Source organism: Battus philenor, unplaced genomic scaffold (genome assembly GCF_028537555.1).
Source record: "Battus philenor isolate CCGP_79_NKW_IND1 unplaced genomic scaffold, ilBatPhil1.0.hap1 SCAF_23, whole genome shotgun sequence".
In the NCBI taxonomy this organism is placed as follows: Eukaryota; Metazoa; Arthropoda; class Insecta; order Lepidoptera; family Papilionidae; genus Battus; species Battus philenor.
This window is the reverse complement of record NW_027181686.1, coordinates 3,995,405-4,015,751: the sequence shown is the minus strand read 5'-3', so window position 1 is coordinate 4,015,751 and position 20,347 is coordinate 3,995,405. Positions and strand designations below refer to the sequence as shown.

The following is a 20,347-nucleotide window of genomic DNA, read 5'->3' as shown; positions in this document are numbered from 1 at the left end:
TCTGAATTATAGAACTCGTGGTGATATGTTATAATTTTACAATATGTTGCTTAATTGCATTCATAATACGAGTGTGCAAATGTCAAATATGTTCAACAGTAAGTTTTGTACGTATAGCATTTAACGTATCTTAATACTAAAAAGTGTTAAAGAGGAAAATAATGAAAACGAGGAAATAAATTCAATTTCGAAAGCGAATAGCAAATAAGCGATGCTTTGAATAGCGTTCAGATGGAACAATTCAGAAATAGCATGCGATCATTATAGCGCTGTGATATTTCCGCTTTTCTATTACGACTGTCAACGACCGTCCTTTCACTTACCTTATTGCGTGTATCATACAAGTAGATGTGTTTTAACACTCAATTAATAATGATTCGCCTATTTCTAAATGCAATCGAACCAATGTTTACTGTGATTTATCTTATCTTATGACAAAAAAACTGTACAATTCGATTTTTATATTAGAGTTCGGGAAACCACGGAACACAATCTCGTTCGATATCCCTCAGTGCCTTAAGACGAAAGTCTACGACTTATGTTTTTTAGCATGTTCTCAATTTCATAAGTCATCACTGGTAACACACTTCAGGTCTATTCGGCAAGCTCATATTCACTTAACAATCCATGTATATACCCGGGTTTTCACCCACAAAATTGAAGTAAGAATGATGAGATCTGTAGACGTGTGAAAATAATCCATATAACCAAGCGGACTGGCAAGATGAACTGGCAATGATCACATACCGCGCAGAACCACAGGCCGCTGGGGATTTCTGCAGTGGCAACAATAAACTGACAAGCGCAGAGCACGTCCAACCGCAAGTGCACACCTTGTTAAGGGTATCAGAAGATGTTGGACGCTTCCAACAGAAACTTTTACAAATCTATATGAATGTTTTATGCCTAGCAGTACAGGTCTTTCGTAATTTTAATAAGTGAATTTGCTGTGCTATAACGGTTACTTCTGTTAACCTATTGATCATGGCAACTCTGGATCTCATTTTATCCGTGATGTCACTACCACCATCATCATTTTGGCCAATTGAAGCCAAAGCATAGGCCTCCTCCAAAGACTGCCATGCATATGCTCCTAACAAAAAAATATGGTTACTTCCACCGTTTAATTATTTAACAATAAATGATTTTACAACGCCGACGCACCTATGTTCTTATACAATAATTTACCATTATTAATATAATTACGACCAAGTATGTACCTTACTATTTATAATATTAATGTATATATCTTTTTTGTTGACCAGGTGTGGCTTTACAATGCCTGGGACGGCACGGCGAAGCCCTGGCTGCCTTCAGTTCAGGCCTGGGCGTCGAACCCACTTCTCGTCAACTCTTGGCTGCGTTGGTTGAAGCCTCCCTCAAGTCACCGCTACGAAACACACTCGAACCCACATTCCGACAACTGGAGGCGATGAAGTTAGATCAATCACCTTTTGTTCTGATATCGGTATGCTAAAATTTCTTTAATACGATTTTGATATGAACAAATATTATATATCTAACGTCAGTGCACCTATTGGGGAACCTGACCATGCCGCATCTGCCAACTTACGGTTGCAGACGTCATTCTAGATTAACTGCTAGAAAATGCTTACAAAACATTAAGAAAGGCTCGCCATTGCAACAAGTGCCAGAAAGAGTGATCTAAATCATGACCCCCAGATTATGCATTCTTTACTATTAGAATGGTGGTCATTCTAACCGTCAAACAATGATCTCCTCCGCATGCAAAGGTTCAAAGACAATTCTGTAAGGATGTGTACTTGATTCATTCATTAAAATGAATCAATTATGAACGATTTACAAAAGTCATTACTTGGTCTTGAGCTTCAAGAGAACGGATAAATTAGTATGATGCTGACTTTAACTTTTTTCTGTAGCATCACATTCCTAAAGTATATATATATGTGTATATCTTTGTACAGAATTTGACAAAGTCTTTGTCTTTGATATAATGTAACGAATGAACGGTTATAGAATAAACAAAAATATTTATTTATTAGGGGGACCGGAAAGTAATGTCGTTTCTGTCGATGTATCTAACAGAAAAACTAATTTATTTTTACCGCTTCGGCATTGAAATTTGTATACTAGATGGCAAAAGGTTCTTGATAACGAAGGTGGACACAAAATAGACTACGGTGAACACCGTCATTACAAGTGGATGTGGATACAGTGGAGTTATACACACAACACACAATAATTCATCACTTTAAAAATATTATATACCTAAAGTTTTATCAATGTATTTGTTAAAATATTAAAACCCTTTAAAATGAGATAAAAAACTATATCGCAGTAAATCAAAGTACGTATACTTTAAATTAAATTGTAAATACAGTCGCCTTATTTAAATGGTTCGGATAAATAAATTGGTCGGAAATAATGTGCATCGCGAGGCAGACGTCGGGCTGTCGAATTTAACGATATTTAAACAGCCGTCAGCATCCCGGCTGAATGCCATCTGATATCCCTAGCCCGGACGTGGTGCTCGATGCCGAAATAATACCGCTGCCTCCACCGCCGGAAACTTGACGATCCTCGCTTATTGTTTGGCCGGAATTGTTTTACTCTCATCATTGTAAATACGATCGCTACTATAGTACAATCGCTTCCTAAAATAGGTAACTCTTTTTTTACATAGTAGATACGTTCCTAAGAAAAGAGAGAAAAAAATCGAATTAAAAAGATTGTGATGTGTTGTAAATTTTTAAAAAAAAGTAAAACAAAAAAATGTTCTATGAATGAAAAAGTCATGAAAAAAAATTAATTATTTTTATTTATTAACCCCGTTAGTTCAAAATCACGTAAAAAAGGTGATTTAAAAAGAGTTGGGTGTAGAATACTGTTGAAAATGGTATAACGCTTTTGATATATTTAAATGTCGATGAACGTTACTGCAATATCCCAGCAACAAAAAGTAGTGGACATATATGTGTTTTATCTTATATTATTTTCGTTATTACGGGCAAGCGGAAACATTAAAAATATTACAAAGCCCTGAAGCTGGGCGTCTGGGGTGACCACACCTAAGAATCAATTCGATCATAGAAAATTAGAAAGCTTTAAAACACATTGATCGGTTTCATAAGAAAACTTCTTTCATCCATTTATCGGCTAAGCTGAAAGACAACGAAACGATTTTTTTACGTGAATGCACTTGTACATTTCATTAGAATTATTGCGCATTTGATTCAAACACAAAAGTTGATACAAAAGGAGTTAACAAAATATTAAAAATTATAAAACCACTACCATACTTCTATGAACTTATTATTACATGAAATGAACCTATTAAAAGCAAGTATATCTAAAAAAATAGTATATTTTTTGACAGAAGCTGATTTGTAAATTATGAATTAAATATATATCATTGATAAATTAAATACTCTTTGATTTTTAAGCTACATTTGATTTTATTCTGTTATTTCTAAAATCTATTTTCTATATTTTTTGAAGATTAACGTTGATATTATTTTGAAGAAATCTATAAATAACAGATTTGTTTTTGTTTGTTCTTTGATACCGAAAGCATAACTTTGTATCCTTTTTATATTTGCCATAACTTTTAAACGTCCTTGCCATTTTATGTTCTCTAATTATTATTTAATGTAGCGGTGTCTTTCCGAAAATAATAAATAAGTATGAAGATTACATTATCTAACTAATTAATATAAATTACACTACTTTTGATTTAAATTATTTATTGAACCAGTTCGAGTGCTTCATTTCACGTGCCAACTGTCGATGAGTAGATAATGTTGTAGATTTTTTTGCATTTATCAATTACTTTTCGCATGACTCGGCAAAAAAAAAGTTCAACGCTATTAAAAGTGGACCTTAAATGATAATCGAATATCTCGGTATGCGGGACTCGGCTAGCGACTTTAAGGACCGCATACATACGCCGGGATAAATTTGCATACGCACCGCGGCCCTTCTGTCGGATACGCTGTCTGGGCATTTTTTGGCGGCATTAAATGTTCGGACAATGGGACTGAGTGATCAAAGAGCCATAAATACTCTCTCGACCCACACATTTACATACAATCTGGGCGACAGTTGATCGGCAACGTAGACGTGAATGGTCAAAATGGCGTCTTAGATGAAGAAAACGACCTCAGATTGCATCAAATAAGAAACTAAATGTCCTTCCAGAAATCTTTAAATAAAATAATTTCCGTCCATTTTTATTACTTTTATTTAAAAAAGTAATCACAATCTACTATGTTATTATAGGAACAATAAATTCCAATGGCTACTTAATTCCAGGACGCGGGCAAAAACGAAAGAATTAATTTATTTTTTACTAACGTATAATCTTTTTGCGCCGCATATTATAAAGGCTGTCTGTAGATAATCCGTGCTATCAACATTATATGCTAATAATTGCCGTCCTTTTAATACCGTCTAGCTTTTGCACAGATTTGTTTGTTGTAGTTTTATTTTTGTGAAATAAATATCCCAAGACCCCAAGACATAATGTAATGTCACCGTTATTACTATTTTATTTCATTTATTATGGAGTGATATCAAAACTCATGAAGCAAGAACATTATGCTGTAACTAATAAAAAAAATGAAAAAAACTGATTAAGAATAAAATTATTTACCTAATATTAGCTACTAACATTTAAATTATTCTAATTAAAATGTTAGTAGCTAATATTTTTCTATAACTAACTTTTTATTTTTATTTTATATTTGTTTATAGGTTATTTATCATCAATATTTTCTGAAATATTTCGCTTAAATAACGATATGGGATATGGGATGATAAATATCTAAACTGTCCCATTATTTACTATCTGTCACTACAAATTTTGTACTGCCAGAAGTTATGGCCTGTCGGATTCAAATAGAAAAATTAATGATTGGAAATAGGTGTTTAAGCTTAAAAGTTTTTTTTTTGCTTATTTTTTTTAAGCTATTCATTTACCTTTAAAAGCTTTCATATAACTAATCATTGTGTACACTGGCTACAAAATGTTGAAAGCAATTTTTTTTTAAATAATGGAGACAATTTTAAATTGATTAATTCTTATTATTCTTGTAAATATTTGGACCTTTATGAACATTAACACACATCTTAGCTTGGTTAACTTTGCATTTAAAAAAATAATTAGTCAACTACAATCCATTATATAGCTTATAAAAGTTCATTAAAATGTGATAGTTTCTTTCTAGTTTATTATTTACTTATTTATTACTATTGTTTACTTTCGGTTTATATAAATAATATTGTCGATTAGTTCACAGCGTGGGTGTTCTCTAAATATCACACAGAGAAATGTCTGAATCTTTCTTAAATGTTTTACGGCTTCGATCAAAGCGACAAAAGAAGGGTTCTTCAAAAATTCGACTCCGTTTTTTTGTGAAGGCAAATGATACTCAAATTCGCATCTGAGTATTATTACGGTGAGATCAACTCGGCAAATGACATCATATTGATGTGTCCAAATAATCTAAGGCCGGCTCCACAAAGAGTCCAATTCGATATGTACTTTGCGCACTTTGTAGCTAATGGGTCGAGTAATAAAGAATTAAAGTGGCCGTAAATTCAATTACAGAGATATTGAAGACGTTAAAACCCTCTTTTTTTAAGAAATGCACAATTAATGTTTGACTATTAATTCACGTTAATAAAATAAACATAAAACTTTCAAAATTAAATGCTTTTAGACAAGATAAAATTAAAAGTGATAAGATAGGTTTGATATTACGTTTATACTCATAGGTAACATTAATATTAAAGTACGCAAGCTGAGAAACCCTGGAGAGAGCTGTGTTCGACATTTCCCTACGAGATCGAATCAGAAATATCATCCGTGTTCGAATGAAAGTAACAAACACAACCTAATGAATTGACAAGTTTAAGTGGCAGTGTGCAGGTCACAAAGCGCGCAGAGCGGATTGCCGCTAGGACCTTACGGTTCTGGAGCGTAGTTCATCATCAAGGTGCACTCACGATCTTGCTAAAGTCATCAGAAGACGCTAGATGCAAGTCGGTTCCAACCGTCCTTTAGAAAATCTGTCGGGGAGTTCTATGCATAGCTATGTATGTTCTCTGGCTGAAACGATGATGGTGATGAAGCGGAAGAAAGCGTTCTAACGACTTTTTTTCAACTCTAGTAGGAAGTTAATAGGATTACTCACTAGTACTTTAAAAACTACAAAAAATGATATTTTCAGGTCGTAGGACAAGAGCTTCTAGCTGCGGGGCAGTATCAAGCAGCTGTGACAGTTTTGGAAGCTGCCTTAAGGATCGGATCTTGTTCCCTTAAACTCAGGTAAAACTATCTGAATTTTGTAATAAACAATAACTATCTCTCGGCTGGCCCCAGTCACTTTGTAGAGACTTTTTAATCCAATAAAACAATTAATGCAATAACGCCGATGTCCAGGAGAGCTCTCGCGATTAGTTATTTTAAGAACCTCTAAACGTCTGCCACATCAAACACAGCGAAGCAGTAAATGTCAACAAGTAATCAGCAAACATGAGCCAACGAGTAGTAGCTCAGCGGTAAAGGACTGAGACTTGCAATTTTAAGTCGTAGGTTCAATTCCCGGGATACAATTTTATATAATTCACACTATGTGCATTAATTATATGGAATTTCCACTTCTCACGAACAAGTTTCCAGAGAATGGACAGCCACTACCTTTGCGTACCATAATACCACACTGCGATCGCCAACCCGATCTGCCAGGCGGGGCGATTATGGTATATCTTCCCATATATATCTTCCCATATAATCTTTGGGAAACGCCTGTGCCTTAAAGTGAGCGTCTAAAGAAAGAACAAAAACCTGCACTGATCGTTCTAATAATTCAGCATTACCGTTGTTCGTTCCGACATATTGCGTGCAAGCGTTTCATTTGTTGCACACAAATGAAAACAAATTACAAGAATTGTTAAAACCATTTAATTGACTTTTAAAGTTTTTTAACACTACGTGGAGTACATACACGGCTTTGTAGTATATTTTAAAATGTTCATTATTATTTTCGATTATAATCATTATTTTCGAATTAGCGACTTCAGTTGGAAGTTGCCCATGTCGAGCAAAGGATGGCTTGCAGCTAAAATGATGACGATGACATTTAAAAAAAACTCATACATATTATAAAAATAAAACCGCTCTATCGTTGATTCAATTATGATGCGCGCACATACTAGAAAACATTTACAGGTCTGTCACTTTGAATATAAATCTCTGAAGCAAATTTATTCATTTTATTACTTTTTTATTACTTTATTACATCGTATATCTACCTTCATTACTTCTTTAAAAATCACCGATGTATCGGTTGCTACCTCAATTTGATTAATTATTCATAATTAATTTTATTATTTTTGATTTAATTATTATTTATTAATTCAATGTCATTACATTATTTTTGTTACATATTTTAATTCTTTGGTATGACCAAGATTGACTTTCAAACAGAAAACACTTCGTTATATAAAGTAATGTGGAATTTGTAGGGATTACTTCATGCCGCTCATTTTTATAACAAATGTATTCCCGCCAAGGACATTCCAAAAATTCTCCACTGGAGGTATTTATAAGTCGTCAATGTAATACATACCGCTATGCGTGACGACAAATGTATTTGATTAGTGTGTAATAACGTACGGCTCCGAGACGTGATCATTTACCAATCTATCACCCAAAGAGCAACGGAGATTGCTATGCTCGGATTTTTTCTGAGAGATCAAAGAACCAAGGTTATCGACGTCGCTCATTGTGGCCGACAGATTCTCAAGTAGCGACCACCACGCCAGAAGACGCGGCGTGGGTAAGCCTCCCACTAAACGAACCTTTCAGATACCTTCCAGTGCGAATATTAACACAAAAAAGATAAGTATCAAACATACTTCTAGACAATGTTTCGCAAATAAAAACTTTTATTTTAATACATGCAGCAGAACTCTCCGTAACGTTTAATTTTTATCGCTACCCCATTACATTTTTATATCCCTCTGTACGTCGATCCATCAAATCCTCGTACATATGTACATACGAATAACCGAAAAACGAACGCCGCTGCTTTATTTTCCAACTTCGCTTATTATAAATCAAAAGGTCCAAATTCCGCCAGAGATAACCGTAGCCTTAAGTACATATAAATTATTCCACTGTCAACTCGTTACATACGGTCGGTGATTAAAAATAATAACGCTACGCCATTAATGAAGCTGGATATCTGGGGGCCGTTTGTCTTCTTCCTATTAGCGCTTTAGAACAGGGCTTGCAAACACAAAGTACAGCGCCTAAACGTGTCTATTTTTCTTTTTTTATTGCAACGTAACACTAAGCTACAAAGTTACGAGTACAAATCTCTGAGTCATAGGACTTCCACTACTGCACAAAGGTTAACCCTTAGACTCCCAATAAGACCATTTGGAAGCGGCTTGCATCGGGCGTGTTCTGATGATTCCATAGATTTCCACTCTATTCCACCACATTCTACAATATGTATAATATTTCATGGATTCTGCTCCAGATCCTACAGACTCCTACGGCCAACTGTTCTGAGCGACTTATGGCCAACTCACTTCCACTTCCGTCTGTCTTTCGCATTTCGTGGCCAAAACTTTATAAATTTGACTCTGAATGTTTGCCAAAAGACTTCACTAAATCTTGAGCATTTGGAGATTGGAGAAATTAATGCAATGCTGAAATCACATTATCGGAATATTCGGAAATATCCGCTGTTGGATGTCTATGTCCAACAGTGGATATTCTATGGTTGAAATGAAGATTAATAAAGATTCGTTCTCTCTCTTTAACCGCGGATGATTCTGCTCCGTAAAGTAACACTTGGAACATAACCTTTCGTTAGCCTTTGGTTGGTTTCCTAGGATGTATGCAACATAGTGCCTGTCAGTGACGGGAGCAATTTTTTTTTAAATGATGACTGAAACATTTTTTTTAAAGATTTTAAACTGTATTTTTAAGGTAATTTGACATAATGTGTAGTCTACTTGGTTGCGGGCAGATACGTCTCTAGGCAATTGACAGATTAAGGATCGACCATCTTGGATACAGAATCATATGAATCGGAATACGTAAAAAATATTGAGTGACATACACCAAGGTTCTTTCTCAGGACTTTCTCAGGTTTTTCATCTGGCCATGGTTCATCGTTAGTGAACTTAGTAAAAAAGATCTCTCCTCAGATCTGCCTACTCTAATCAAAGAAAACTATATATGCCAATAAAGCAAACGATTCTACGTCATTAAAAAATGAAAATCGCAAATTAAATATTTACAATAATATATGAGACTTTTACAAAGTTGTAAAATTTTTACGAAAGGTAATGCTTAAAAACTTAACTCGTAGTATAAGGTAGTGTCTAAGTATTAGCTTTAAACGATAGTCTATAAAAGCAGTAATTGCCCGCACATTAATAATAATAATCAAGTACAAGAACCGGCGTTTAGCATCCCTGGTGCACGGCGCACGATTCGAGGTGTGAATCGAAGTGTAAAGTATTAAATACTGCATACCGCGCCGTATGCGAATATAAATCAATATAATTAAGCCATCAATTATCCGAGCTTTATGGCAAGTGTCTTATAAGAAGCGTTTTACTTTTTGTGAGGTCTTAACGCGGGATAATGAAACTTTGCCGCTTTCCGCACGATATATTTTCGATGAACAATACTCGTATAATTCAAACTGATGCGAGCCGAGCGAATCGAATTTTATAATTAGCCAAACTATCTTAAAATTTGAACGATACAAAAAGTTTCACGGCCTGAAATATAAATGCTCGCAATACACACTCAGTCACTACTTATCCTACTTTATATTACGCATTAAAAAGTCTCAAGCGTATGTATAATCCAATCATATGCAAATATTGTAAAGAAAATTGTAATTAATCCTACTGTTTTCGTCAATCGTTGTTGCTAGCTAGCAGTTGAGAAGCCACGTCAGAATCCACCAAATTTCATCGTCATCATAATTGCAGCCAGGTGTCCTCACTTGGACAAAGTTCTCCATAAATTTTTGATAAGACCTACAGGAAACGAATCCAGCGTCCCCCGACGACATTGATAAGGTGATCCACATTTTGTTCTCCTGCGTTTGCCGATTCGTGATGTTCATTCCAGAATGAATATGTAGAAGTCAGTTATGTAGGTGTCTTACGTATAGAGGTGACAAACACAAACAAACACGGTATTTCGTATTGAGTATACGTTCTTATCCACACTCCGGAACCTAAATGTCTTGGCGGATAACTGTTATGTGCCTCATATAGTCTGTCATTTTGCTAGGCTCTGTCGATTACGTAATTTCGTCAAAAAATCTCATTTCAGATTTAATTCCGTAAAGAAATATTTTCATTAATGATTTACAATTTACGTATACAGATGTAGTAGTAACAAGACAGAATGTGAAGTTCATAAAAGTACATTAAATGTTAAGTATAATAAATTTAAAAAATTGCGTACGCTTTTAATTTTAACGATATAACAATCTAGTGTAAATCGCGTACGCTAAGTACATAATAGCTGTTGATGTCGTTGAGATGACTATTCATTGGGCAAGTATAATGTTATCTATGTTACAAGCCTCTCTCATTGATCGCTAACTAAGAGATATTACAGGCTGCCAGGCGCAAGTCCTGTGGAACTATGGGGTCATTAACGGTGCGCCTAATAGCGTCGTAAAGAAGCAAGTCCGATAAGGGGTTGAATATTTGGTTACCTGGCAAGCATAGCGTGCGGCATTTGCATTTAGGAAGTGAAACTCTCCAGCGATAATTGGGGTTGTTATTTATTTATATCTGAACAGCTTTATAATCGTTATGTAGTTGCATTATAAATTCGTTACATCTAATTATGGAAGAATTTCATGTAATTTAATAAGCTATGTACTATTATTATATCTATTTAACCATTAGCCGTGTGCAAAAAATTGTAGACAGTATGTATTAAAATCGAACGTAGTTTTGTAATTTGTTCAATTAAATAAGATATAATCCATATATATATAGAATCCAAATATAAAAAAGGTAGGTTAGATTATTAGTAACTTTGGGTCATTGGCTATCGTACCCCGTAAGTACCTATAATAATTTACATGCAGTCTCGTAAAAAAACAAGTTGCGGTCATTATACAAAAAACATGTTTGAGTGTTTACTTTATTCATAGATTTAATATCGTAATAAAACACAGCACTTATTACTATGATGTAATATGATTATATTTTCTTCTGTCGCCCACTGCAAGGCATAGGTCTTGTCCAAATATATCTTTGGGGGGACATATCACAATTGCCACGCTTTCTGGACTACGTTCAGGAATGGACATTTTATAATTGAAATGAATATGATGAAGTAAAATTTCACTTTTCAGCCCATATACGCCCACTGCAAGGAATAGGCAAGGCAGTATGAATGAATAAATGATAAAGTGTATTATTATCGCACGCAAAAGGCGCTGCTGTCCGTCCTCTAAAAACTTCTTTCGTGAGCAATGGCGATGCTATATAATTAATGCACAAAGTGTGAATTATATAAATTGTATTCCGGGAATTGAACTGCTGACCTTCGAATCTCCATTAATTGCATCCTTGATTTCTTGATTGACGCATTGAATTTACGATTATCTAAGGGATTTTTGTATGAGAAAATAAAAATGTTGTTTTCTTTTGTTTTAACTAAATTAGCAACAAAGGATAGTTAAAACTAATTGTATTAATAAAATGTTCATATCCGAATTTTTAATACGTTTAGGACATATCTTATTAAACTCCAGGTGTTATAAAGTGTTAAATAAAAATCTTTAATATAATTAATAATATAATAAAATCATATATAAGTAAAAGTCAAAATAGCTTCATTATATAAGATCATTACAGTCATTAATAATCGTCAACTTAAAATTAAGTTTATTATAGGTCGCAATGCGCCGCCTACTAAGAACAACTATTAAGTTTTTGTATGGTTATTAACAAAAACAATTTTTTTCCTTAAAAATGTCATACGCACAATAAATATACACAAAAATAAAGATAAAATCGCTGTTTAATAATACAGATAAAAATCGCTTCCAAAGTCTCATTGACACAGTAATCCCATTAAATAAAACCTCTTTGACCTCTCTGTTACACTTCGAAACTACGTTCACGCCGGATTATATATGTATTAATAAAAATGTTCAGATGGTCCCGCCTTCATTCACTTCACTTCACCTGGACCATTTAAAAAACTATTTTTTTTTACATACGCAAATAGAATTAAGACCCCATACGTCATACAGTTTGGAATTAAAACCCTGAGGTTACCTTTATTAATACATATCATTACATGATCTTCTTTCCAAAAATCTGCTAGACTGTAACTGTAAATTCATCAACATTTCTATTCAACAACATTCCTCACATACTCTTAAACTCACACTTATAATAATACAAAATAATTTACACAATTCACGCACTGCATTGGCGTTATATATTTTGGACTGGTATATTTCCTGATGGAATTAATTGATGTACCTCTAGTGTCCATAAGTTAATTTTTATCTGGGCACAGGGGTTTATAGTTTATTTTCCGTCCACAGTTGTACTAACGCGATTTGCACAATGCATAAATTTATCTGTAATTTTTGTTTTTACGGAATTAAATAAAAATAAAACTGACTAAAAAAACTACATATTACCAAAAGATACTGGCAGGTCGCTGAGCAAAACAAAAAATATATAATTACATGTGAAATAATATTTTTATTATTGTCTTTTGCCATAATTTTTTACTACACTTCTTTCTTGCGTCCTTTCTTCTTTTTTCTTCTTACCATTGTCTAAATATTATGTGATTTATAATTACTATAAATATGGTTTTTTGTTGCTTATAAATGTTATCCATAATAAAATGTTGTTTAATGGTCATATGCAATAAAACAACTATTTATGGTAATTATTTAACTATTTTTTTAGTTATAACAGGTAACGTATGTAATGTATGTATGTATGTACTTGTAAGAAATATAAAACAAAATAACATTCCCATTACATTATTATAATTACGTACAGAAAACACAAATTGCGAAGTATGATTTAAAGGCTTGGCTTGGGTTGGCGATGAAAATTTTAAATAATTATCGACTCTTAACTCTGTACGTGTCACGATATCGAACTAAAGTGCTTCGTTTATATGTGTGGCACATACATAAGAAGCATTTTAAATAAGCTCCCATTTAAAGCATTTAACGCGGGGCCGAGTCCCAAAACTGTCGCATCGAATGGCCGGCGAATCAAACCCGAGACGCGACGAAACCCACACCTCGACCAGATCTTATCGCACCATGATGGATCGAATCGCTATCGATACGTCCCTATACCCACTCGAGAGAATATTAAAGAGACATTTATTTTTTCGATTGTTATCGATATGAGATAGTTGTTGACTGATGATAAGCAATAAAAGAAGTAACACGGATAAATAAGATAATTGTAACTGAGAAGCTGGGTGAGCTATTGTCGTACTCTCGCCACGGAATCGTCTGTTCCACAGATAAAATCTTTTCACTGTACAAAACACCTACCTGATATACGCATAGTAGATAACTATACTGCGTTATGTCAACGATTAGTGAGTTTAATTTAAGTTTTTTTGAGATTAGTGGCTTACATGTTTTCGCTCTATTAATAAGGCCATTTTCATTAAAATAAATTTTGTCGTAGGATGTATAGAGCTGAATACAGTCCTCGCATAGATTTGCTACGAGATCGTTGTGTGCGGTGAATCCAGTGTGTTACAACGATTTTAGCAAGATTATTAGTCCGAACACTTTGTGGATGGAGGCCTACGCTGCGCTTGCCCGTGGTTTCCACTCCAGAACCTTAAGGTCTCTGAGGCTGTTTTGCGCGCTGTTTCATGCTTAAAGCCACTTGAACTTACCAATCGGCTGGGTTTGAGTGATATCAGTTACTTTCGAGCTTTTACAAACTTCCCCATTCCGGATTCAAAGCTTATTATTTATCCTCATTTGATCACTTACTTTTAGTTTCTTTAAATATGTAACAATTTATTTAAATATGTATAAGTTTAATTCGGTAAAAATTGGTAGTTTTTGTTTGAATATACTTTTTTAAAATAAAAGAAGAGTCAATTTTGAGAGTTATGTTTTTAGTGAGTTGATTCTTGTCACGCTTGGCACCGTAGCTGACGAATGAAGTTTTTTAATTCAAATATGTTCGGGAGATGTTGTAACCTGTCATCCGTGAATATATTACACTTAGCCACCTCTTACGGTAACCACGGGGGAGGTAGGGGATTTTTTTGTACCCCGGTACCATCTTTTCTTGACTTTATTAAAGTAGTCGGATGACACCAGATGCAGTTTGATTCCTTCCGGTCATATTACAATTCTAAGGGGGAGTTTTATACCCGGCAGCGAATGTTCTACGGCTAAAATGATGATTATCGGATTATTATTATTGCTTGTATCGTTATGGCTGTAACACTGTTAACTTCTAGCTGAAACACATGACAAATAGAAGATTTTTAACAGGAATATATTGCAAAATTGGCATTAAAAGAGTAGCTATCGAGTTTCTTGCCTGGACTTTCTGATTGAATCAACATTCGGAACTTGGCTGTAGCGCATGGAGAAAATTGGGAATAATATTATATTTAAAAACATATTTAAGTGTAAATTAATCAATGTTTTTTCGAATATGTTTAGCAAATTGAATTCGAAAAAACAAATATTTTTTTAATCTTTTTAACACATAACTTTTTCGACTAAAATATGTAATCAGAACTAGAGGCGTAATGGAATTGTAATAAAAATATAACACAACGTCACGACGAGGTGCCGAGTGCTACGTCAAATTACACAGCGCGAGTGATTCATTAACTCGGGCGCAAATTAAAATATTTATCTTCAGTCTTTAATCGCCACACGCTATTTACGTACGGGCGAGAACCGGACGCACGAGGTAGCCGCGGGCGGTCCCTTTGTCATTTCACTTTTTGTTCCTGGAGTCAAAATTTGTACGTGTACATTATTCCTTCACAAATGAGCGTGTTGACAACATTCCGTGCCGGTACTTAGGTGACAGTGCATGATAATGTGGTATCCTTTATAAATGTACATCATCACAAATCTCTTCTAGTTTTTTAATATTTTTTAATCAATCTTGTAAGTTATTATATACCTCTTGTAACTACTGTTTATGTTTATTGCATATGCTATTGTTTACAACTATATGTTATACTTTATATTCGTTTTGTATATTTCATTTTGTGATGTATAAGGGTACACTCTACTAAGCGAAATATAAATGTTCATTACTTTTTCAAAAATTGGAGTTACTGTAAATGTATAGAGCTTAAAAAACCTTATGGTAAATATAAAATAGTATGAAGTTTTAATAAAATAATTTTAAAAGTACTTTTGTGGCTAGACCACAAACATCTTTAGACACTCAGTAAAAATAAATAGAGTTTGGCTAGGTGATAATGCATCCGCCATTTACCCATAACCTTACACATTCGGATTTCCAGCCATTTAAGTTCCTTCTGAAATTTTGGGCAAGGTCTGATTAAAACCCAAAACTACTTGTCAAGTGTTTTTTTCATCAGAAGTAACTATTTAAGAGCAAAATATCGCACCTTTATACTTAAGTTAATTGTAAATTAAGTTTGAAGTTATGTCTCGATTTTTTATGTAATTTTACATGAAAAATCGAGACATATAATTTTTCATATTTATGAAAGAAATTTTTCTCCGACGTATTACTATACACCAAACCTGACTTAATTGATTTTCGAAACATAATCTTTACGACTTGCTTGTCTTTTACGAAATTGTCACGTAATGTATAATAGCCAATTTTTTTCATAATATCCAAACGCATTGCTCGTGCTTTTTATTTGCGGAAACAATGATTTCGATCGTGTCGACGACTCTTGCAAAGAAGACGTTTCGACTTGAATTTCTCTCTAAGCTATTGCTTGCAGGGGTTCCGTATTTAGCGCGCTGTCATCAGCTCATTGGGCGCTGAGCCAGTTGGATGCAGCCATCAACTACATGCAGCAGGACCTGGCGGTTGCCAAGTCTTTGGGCGATACGGCCGGCGAGTGTCGCGCTCATGGAAACCTCGGGGCTGCGTACTTCAGCCAAGGTTCTTACAAGGACGCACTGACTGCACATCGTTATCAACTCGTGTTAGCTATGAAATGCAAGGTACGTTACATTTAAACTCTAATTTACTAGTCTATTTACATTAAAGAATAGTGGCTTATTTCTCACCTTAGCCACGCCCATTGACTAATTAGAAAGATCTCTTCACATTAACCAGATGTTATAAGTCTCAGAAAATACCGACACCACTCTAATTTACTATCGAAATAGTCGATGGTAAGTCATTAATTTTTTAACTCGTACACAATATACATCTCTAATTTAATAGTAATGTATTAAAAGTAGACACAAATATATTGACGAATGTAAATTTTATATTGTACATCTTTTATTTACTAACCCATCAGCTTCTTAAAATTAGTAACTCATTTGTGGGCCACTTTGTACAATTTTAATATAAATATTCATGGAATGTCTCTGAATTGTCAAGTAGTAAATACAAGGTATCTGGTTGCGGATTTATTTTTTTGAACTTAATTAAACATTCAATCTAAGAAAGGGACTAATACATAGCTACTTCCGCTATGAAGCAGTAGTCGTGCAGTGAAATGCACCGCCCGCCAGCCCGCTGATAAATACGTGTGCGGTAAACAATGCGAAACACAACTACCACCGTTAATTCACTCTATACGTGTTTCACCCCTCCACGGGGCATCCTCAGGAAATGCTACACCGACCAATGCTAAAAACCGAGTGCCAAAAACTCGATGCACTCCATTGCACTACTACTGCTGCATAGCGGAAGTAGCTATATATTAGTCCCTTTCTTAGTTAGGATAGACTTCCGAAAGGTAACGCTGAATCTTTTAGATAAAAATACAATATTCATCATATAGTTTAAATAAAACCATTTAAGAATAGAAAAAAGGTTTTTTAATGAACATGTCATTCAAATGTGTTCTGTTGAGTTGCACAGTGTCCAAAACGGAGCTTTAAGTTTTGCGCCTGTATTTCAATATGACTGATTTTAAGTGTTAAGGCTTGTGCATGAATTGTTCTACGAAACCCGACTGAATATGTTGTAGGCTTTTCTCAAATCAATGCGTGTTTAGAAACCTGGTACCGTCACGTTGAAAAATGCTAATACAGGAGAGAATCTAATTTTAATTTCTTTGAAATTTGACTCTACCGACATTCCTCCCATAACGTTCACAAGTAGTCACTGTAAATGATTTTATTTGCATAACAATGTTAATAAATGAATTAAAATAAACATCTTTGTTTTGTGTTGACACAGGTTAAATATTCTATAAAAATTGAAAAAAGTTTTGACTCATTCCTCATTGGCGCTGTGCCATAATATTAACAAAAGGAATGACGGTTCGACAGCATGAGTCACAAATCAAATAACAATTCTCAAGTTCAAGGTTACAAGAACAATTCGCCTCTACATATTTTCATTTTTATTACATTTCTGAACGTTTCTAATAGTAAATATTCTGTTGAATCATCACACATACGTACTGCTGCAAACATAACTGGCATAATAATCCTACCAAGGTATAAAGTACTACTCAAGTGCTGTTAATACTTTAAAAATCTTTATGAAGGTGAATACAAAGAAAAAGTCGACTGAGTTTGTTGTAGGTTCATTGAGTATGAATTTTATTTTCTGTCAAATTAGGCTTTTGTAGCTTTCTCGGTAGTAATTATGATCGCAAAGCAGAAGTGATCACTATAAATAGTTCAAAGTGTAAATTAATGTGAAAAAATATCTTTTAATGAAATTTATTCAGCCATAGCATTCCCACTACTGGACATCAGATTTATGACATGACTAGAAGGAAGCGTCATGCATCCTCCGACGATCATGTCTACCCTATTGGTGGACGTCCTACTTTGGACGCGCCGTGATGTACACTCCTGAGCTTAAGGTTCCCAGCGGAAGTCTATTCTGCGCGTTAAATGGCATGTCCACGGCCACTTCAACTCGCCAATCGTCTGCGATATATCGGTTATTTTGGTTAGTCTACGCCAGGGGTACCATACTTGCCACCCCCGGGCAATATGCAGGCCGAAATGAATATATTTGTGATGCAGTCAATATATCCGTTGGGTCATTTTTAAAGTATTTAGTTTCGACCAATATTTCTCTAAATAGGAAGGTTAGTATCAAAAAAGAGATTTCAAGTATCAGGACGAAAATTATTATCAAACTTTCTATATGTTTATTACAATGTACTAGTCAAGATAAAATATATTTGTATCTACAAACATAATTTCTTTTGCGCTCCTCCGAAAGTTAAATATTGTTTTTTTGGCTTAAGTTAGTTATGTGTTTGACACCCCTAGTCTACGCATTGCTGATTAGATCTCGTAGAGAATTTCCGAACACAGCACTCTCCACGGCCCGAAATGAAGACACTAGTCAAATATTTCTTTTAAGGTTGTTTGAATTTTTACAGCAATATTTAAAAGTTAATTTTAACAACTAATGCAGCTATAAAGCTATATTCCGCATTTTGGACTTGCCGATCGCGTGCATAGCTTCCGTTGAAACTGGAAAGGGCTGCGGACAGATCGCAATTAGCTTTATCTAACGTTTTTACATACGCGGCCAAACGGAATTGTCCGCCTGGACATAGATACAGCTAATTGGTTGCTATCGTTGATTTATCATTAGTTGTTAAGGAGATAGAACTTATATTGAAATATAAACACCGCCATAAGCAATGATATCAAGATATTTTGTGATTAAAATCTTTACATTAATAATAAATAATGTTAACATACAAAAAGAGCAGGTAGACTTGTGGCAGAGGACTCGCGATCGTAAGTCACAGGTTCGATTCCCGAAATACAATCTTATATAATTCATACTTTGTGCATTTATATATGGGATTGCCACTGCTCACAAACAAGTTTCTAGAGGATGGACAGCAACGTGCTCTGCATACCATAATACGCCACTGCGATCGCCAACCCGCCAGCAAAGCGTAGTGATAATGGGATATCCCTCATAGAGTTTCAAACGATGGCGACGAATGTTAAAAATTTTAAACTACCTAAAACTGATGCGTAATTAGTACACTAACGATAAAATTCTTGTCCTCTTTACAAAATATTTAATTTAAGGATCTCTAGTATCTTTATCTAACAGCATAAGCTCCCTTCAAGCCTCGTTGGTTAGCTCTAAGTCGCTAAATAAGCTATGGGTCAATGTTTGAGATGTCTCTACGAGAGTGAGTGGAGAGATCCGTAGAACAATGAAAGTAATCAACATAACCTAGAGAGTTCGCAAGCAGACCACTTAGCCACTGAGGCCTGGAGTAAGACTGGAGTAGAGACTGCGGACCGACTAGTGCACGTCGTCCACTCACAAGGTGGTTAAACGATCTTGTTAAGAAATTCGAAATACAATACAATGGATGAAGGTTACTTCTAACCGGTCCTTTAAGATATATAAGGGGCAGTGGACATCCTACGACGATAATGATGATGATGATAATTATAATTACCTCAAAATAAATCTAATCTGCATGTTTGTTCTATTGAAGATTGTTTTAATGACGAACTGACAAGTATGTGTGCAAAGAAAAGCACACTTTTTATTATTTGTACAAAGGATATTGTTTGTGTTATTGTTTTTTCTTTTGAAATCTTCTTTTATAATTCTCACTTTTCTTCTTTTTACGTTGGATTTATGAATTATACACATTTTAAATTAGATGATTTTACAGATCTATCCGTAGTTTAATAGTGATATATATAATGTACGTTTAACATTTCGAGTGCGAAAAGAGGTTTAATAACAATTAAGGTCCTTAAAGTAAGCTCGTTCTCCTTGACAAAGGCAGTCAGCGGTGCAGCGGGGTATTGAGGAAGGGCCTTTGCCGCCTACGTGCAGAACAAGTGAAATAGTTAAGCTCACGCTGGCTAGCCCAGTATAGCGAGCAAATTGCAACGGATTTGCCCAAGGTTTATGTCAAAATATCCTTACCTTTAATTTATGTACGCAGATATTACTGTAATATTTTATGGTGTGTGTAATGGACTGGTTACTTGTATTTTACTCATTACTAATTTTGACGCAATACGTAAATAAAATAAAAAAAAAAGTAATTAAAGGCTCTGTAACTCCCGAAGCAGGTGCATATCGTCTAGAATTTCGTGATTTTTTTTATGATGACTTTAACTTAACAAATAAATTATTC

General features: G+C 34.5%; 1 protein-coding gene across 2 annotated transcripts in view; it reads left to right on the top strand.

Moving 5' to 3' along the window:
* LOC137924056 (tetratricopeptide repeat protein 28) overlaps positions 1 to 20,347 on the top strand; it is a 110,094-nt gene that overhangs the window by 48,603 nt on the left and 41,144 nt on the right. For both annotated transcript variants that reach the window (XM_068767371.1, XM_068767370.1), the window contains exons 5-7: positions 1,266 to 1,468; positions 6,213 to 6,310; positions 16,010 to 16,235. In XM_068767371.1, the coding sequence (XP_068623472.1) occupies positions 1,266 to 1,468; positions 6,213 to 6,310; positions 16,010 to 16,235 (527 nt within the window). The remainder of the gene's footprint in view (positions 1 to 1,265; positions 1,469 to 6,212; positions 6,311 to 16,009; positions 16,236 to 20,347) is intronic.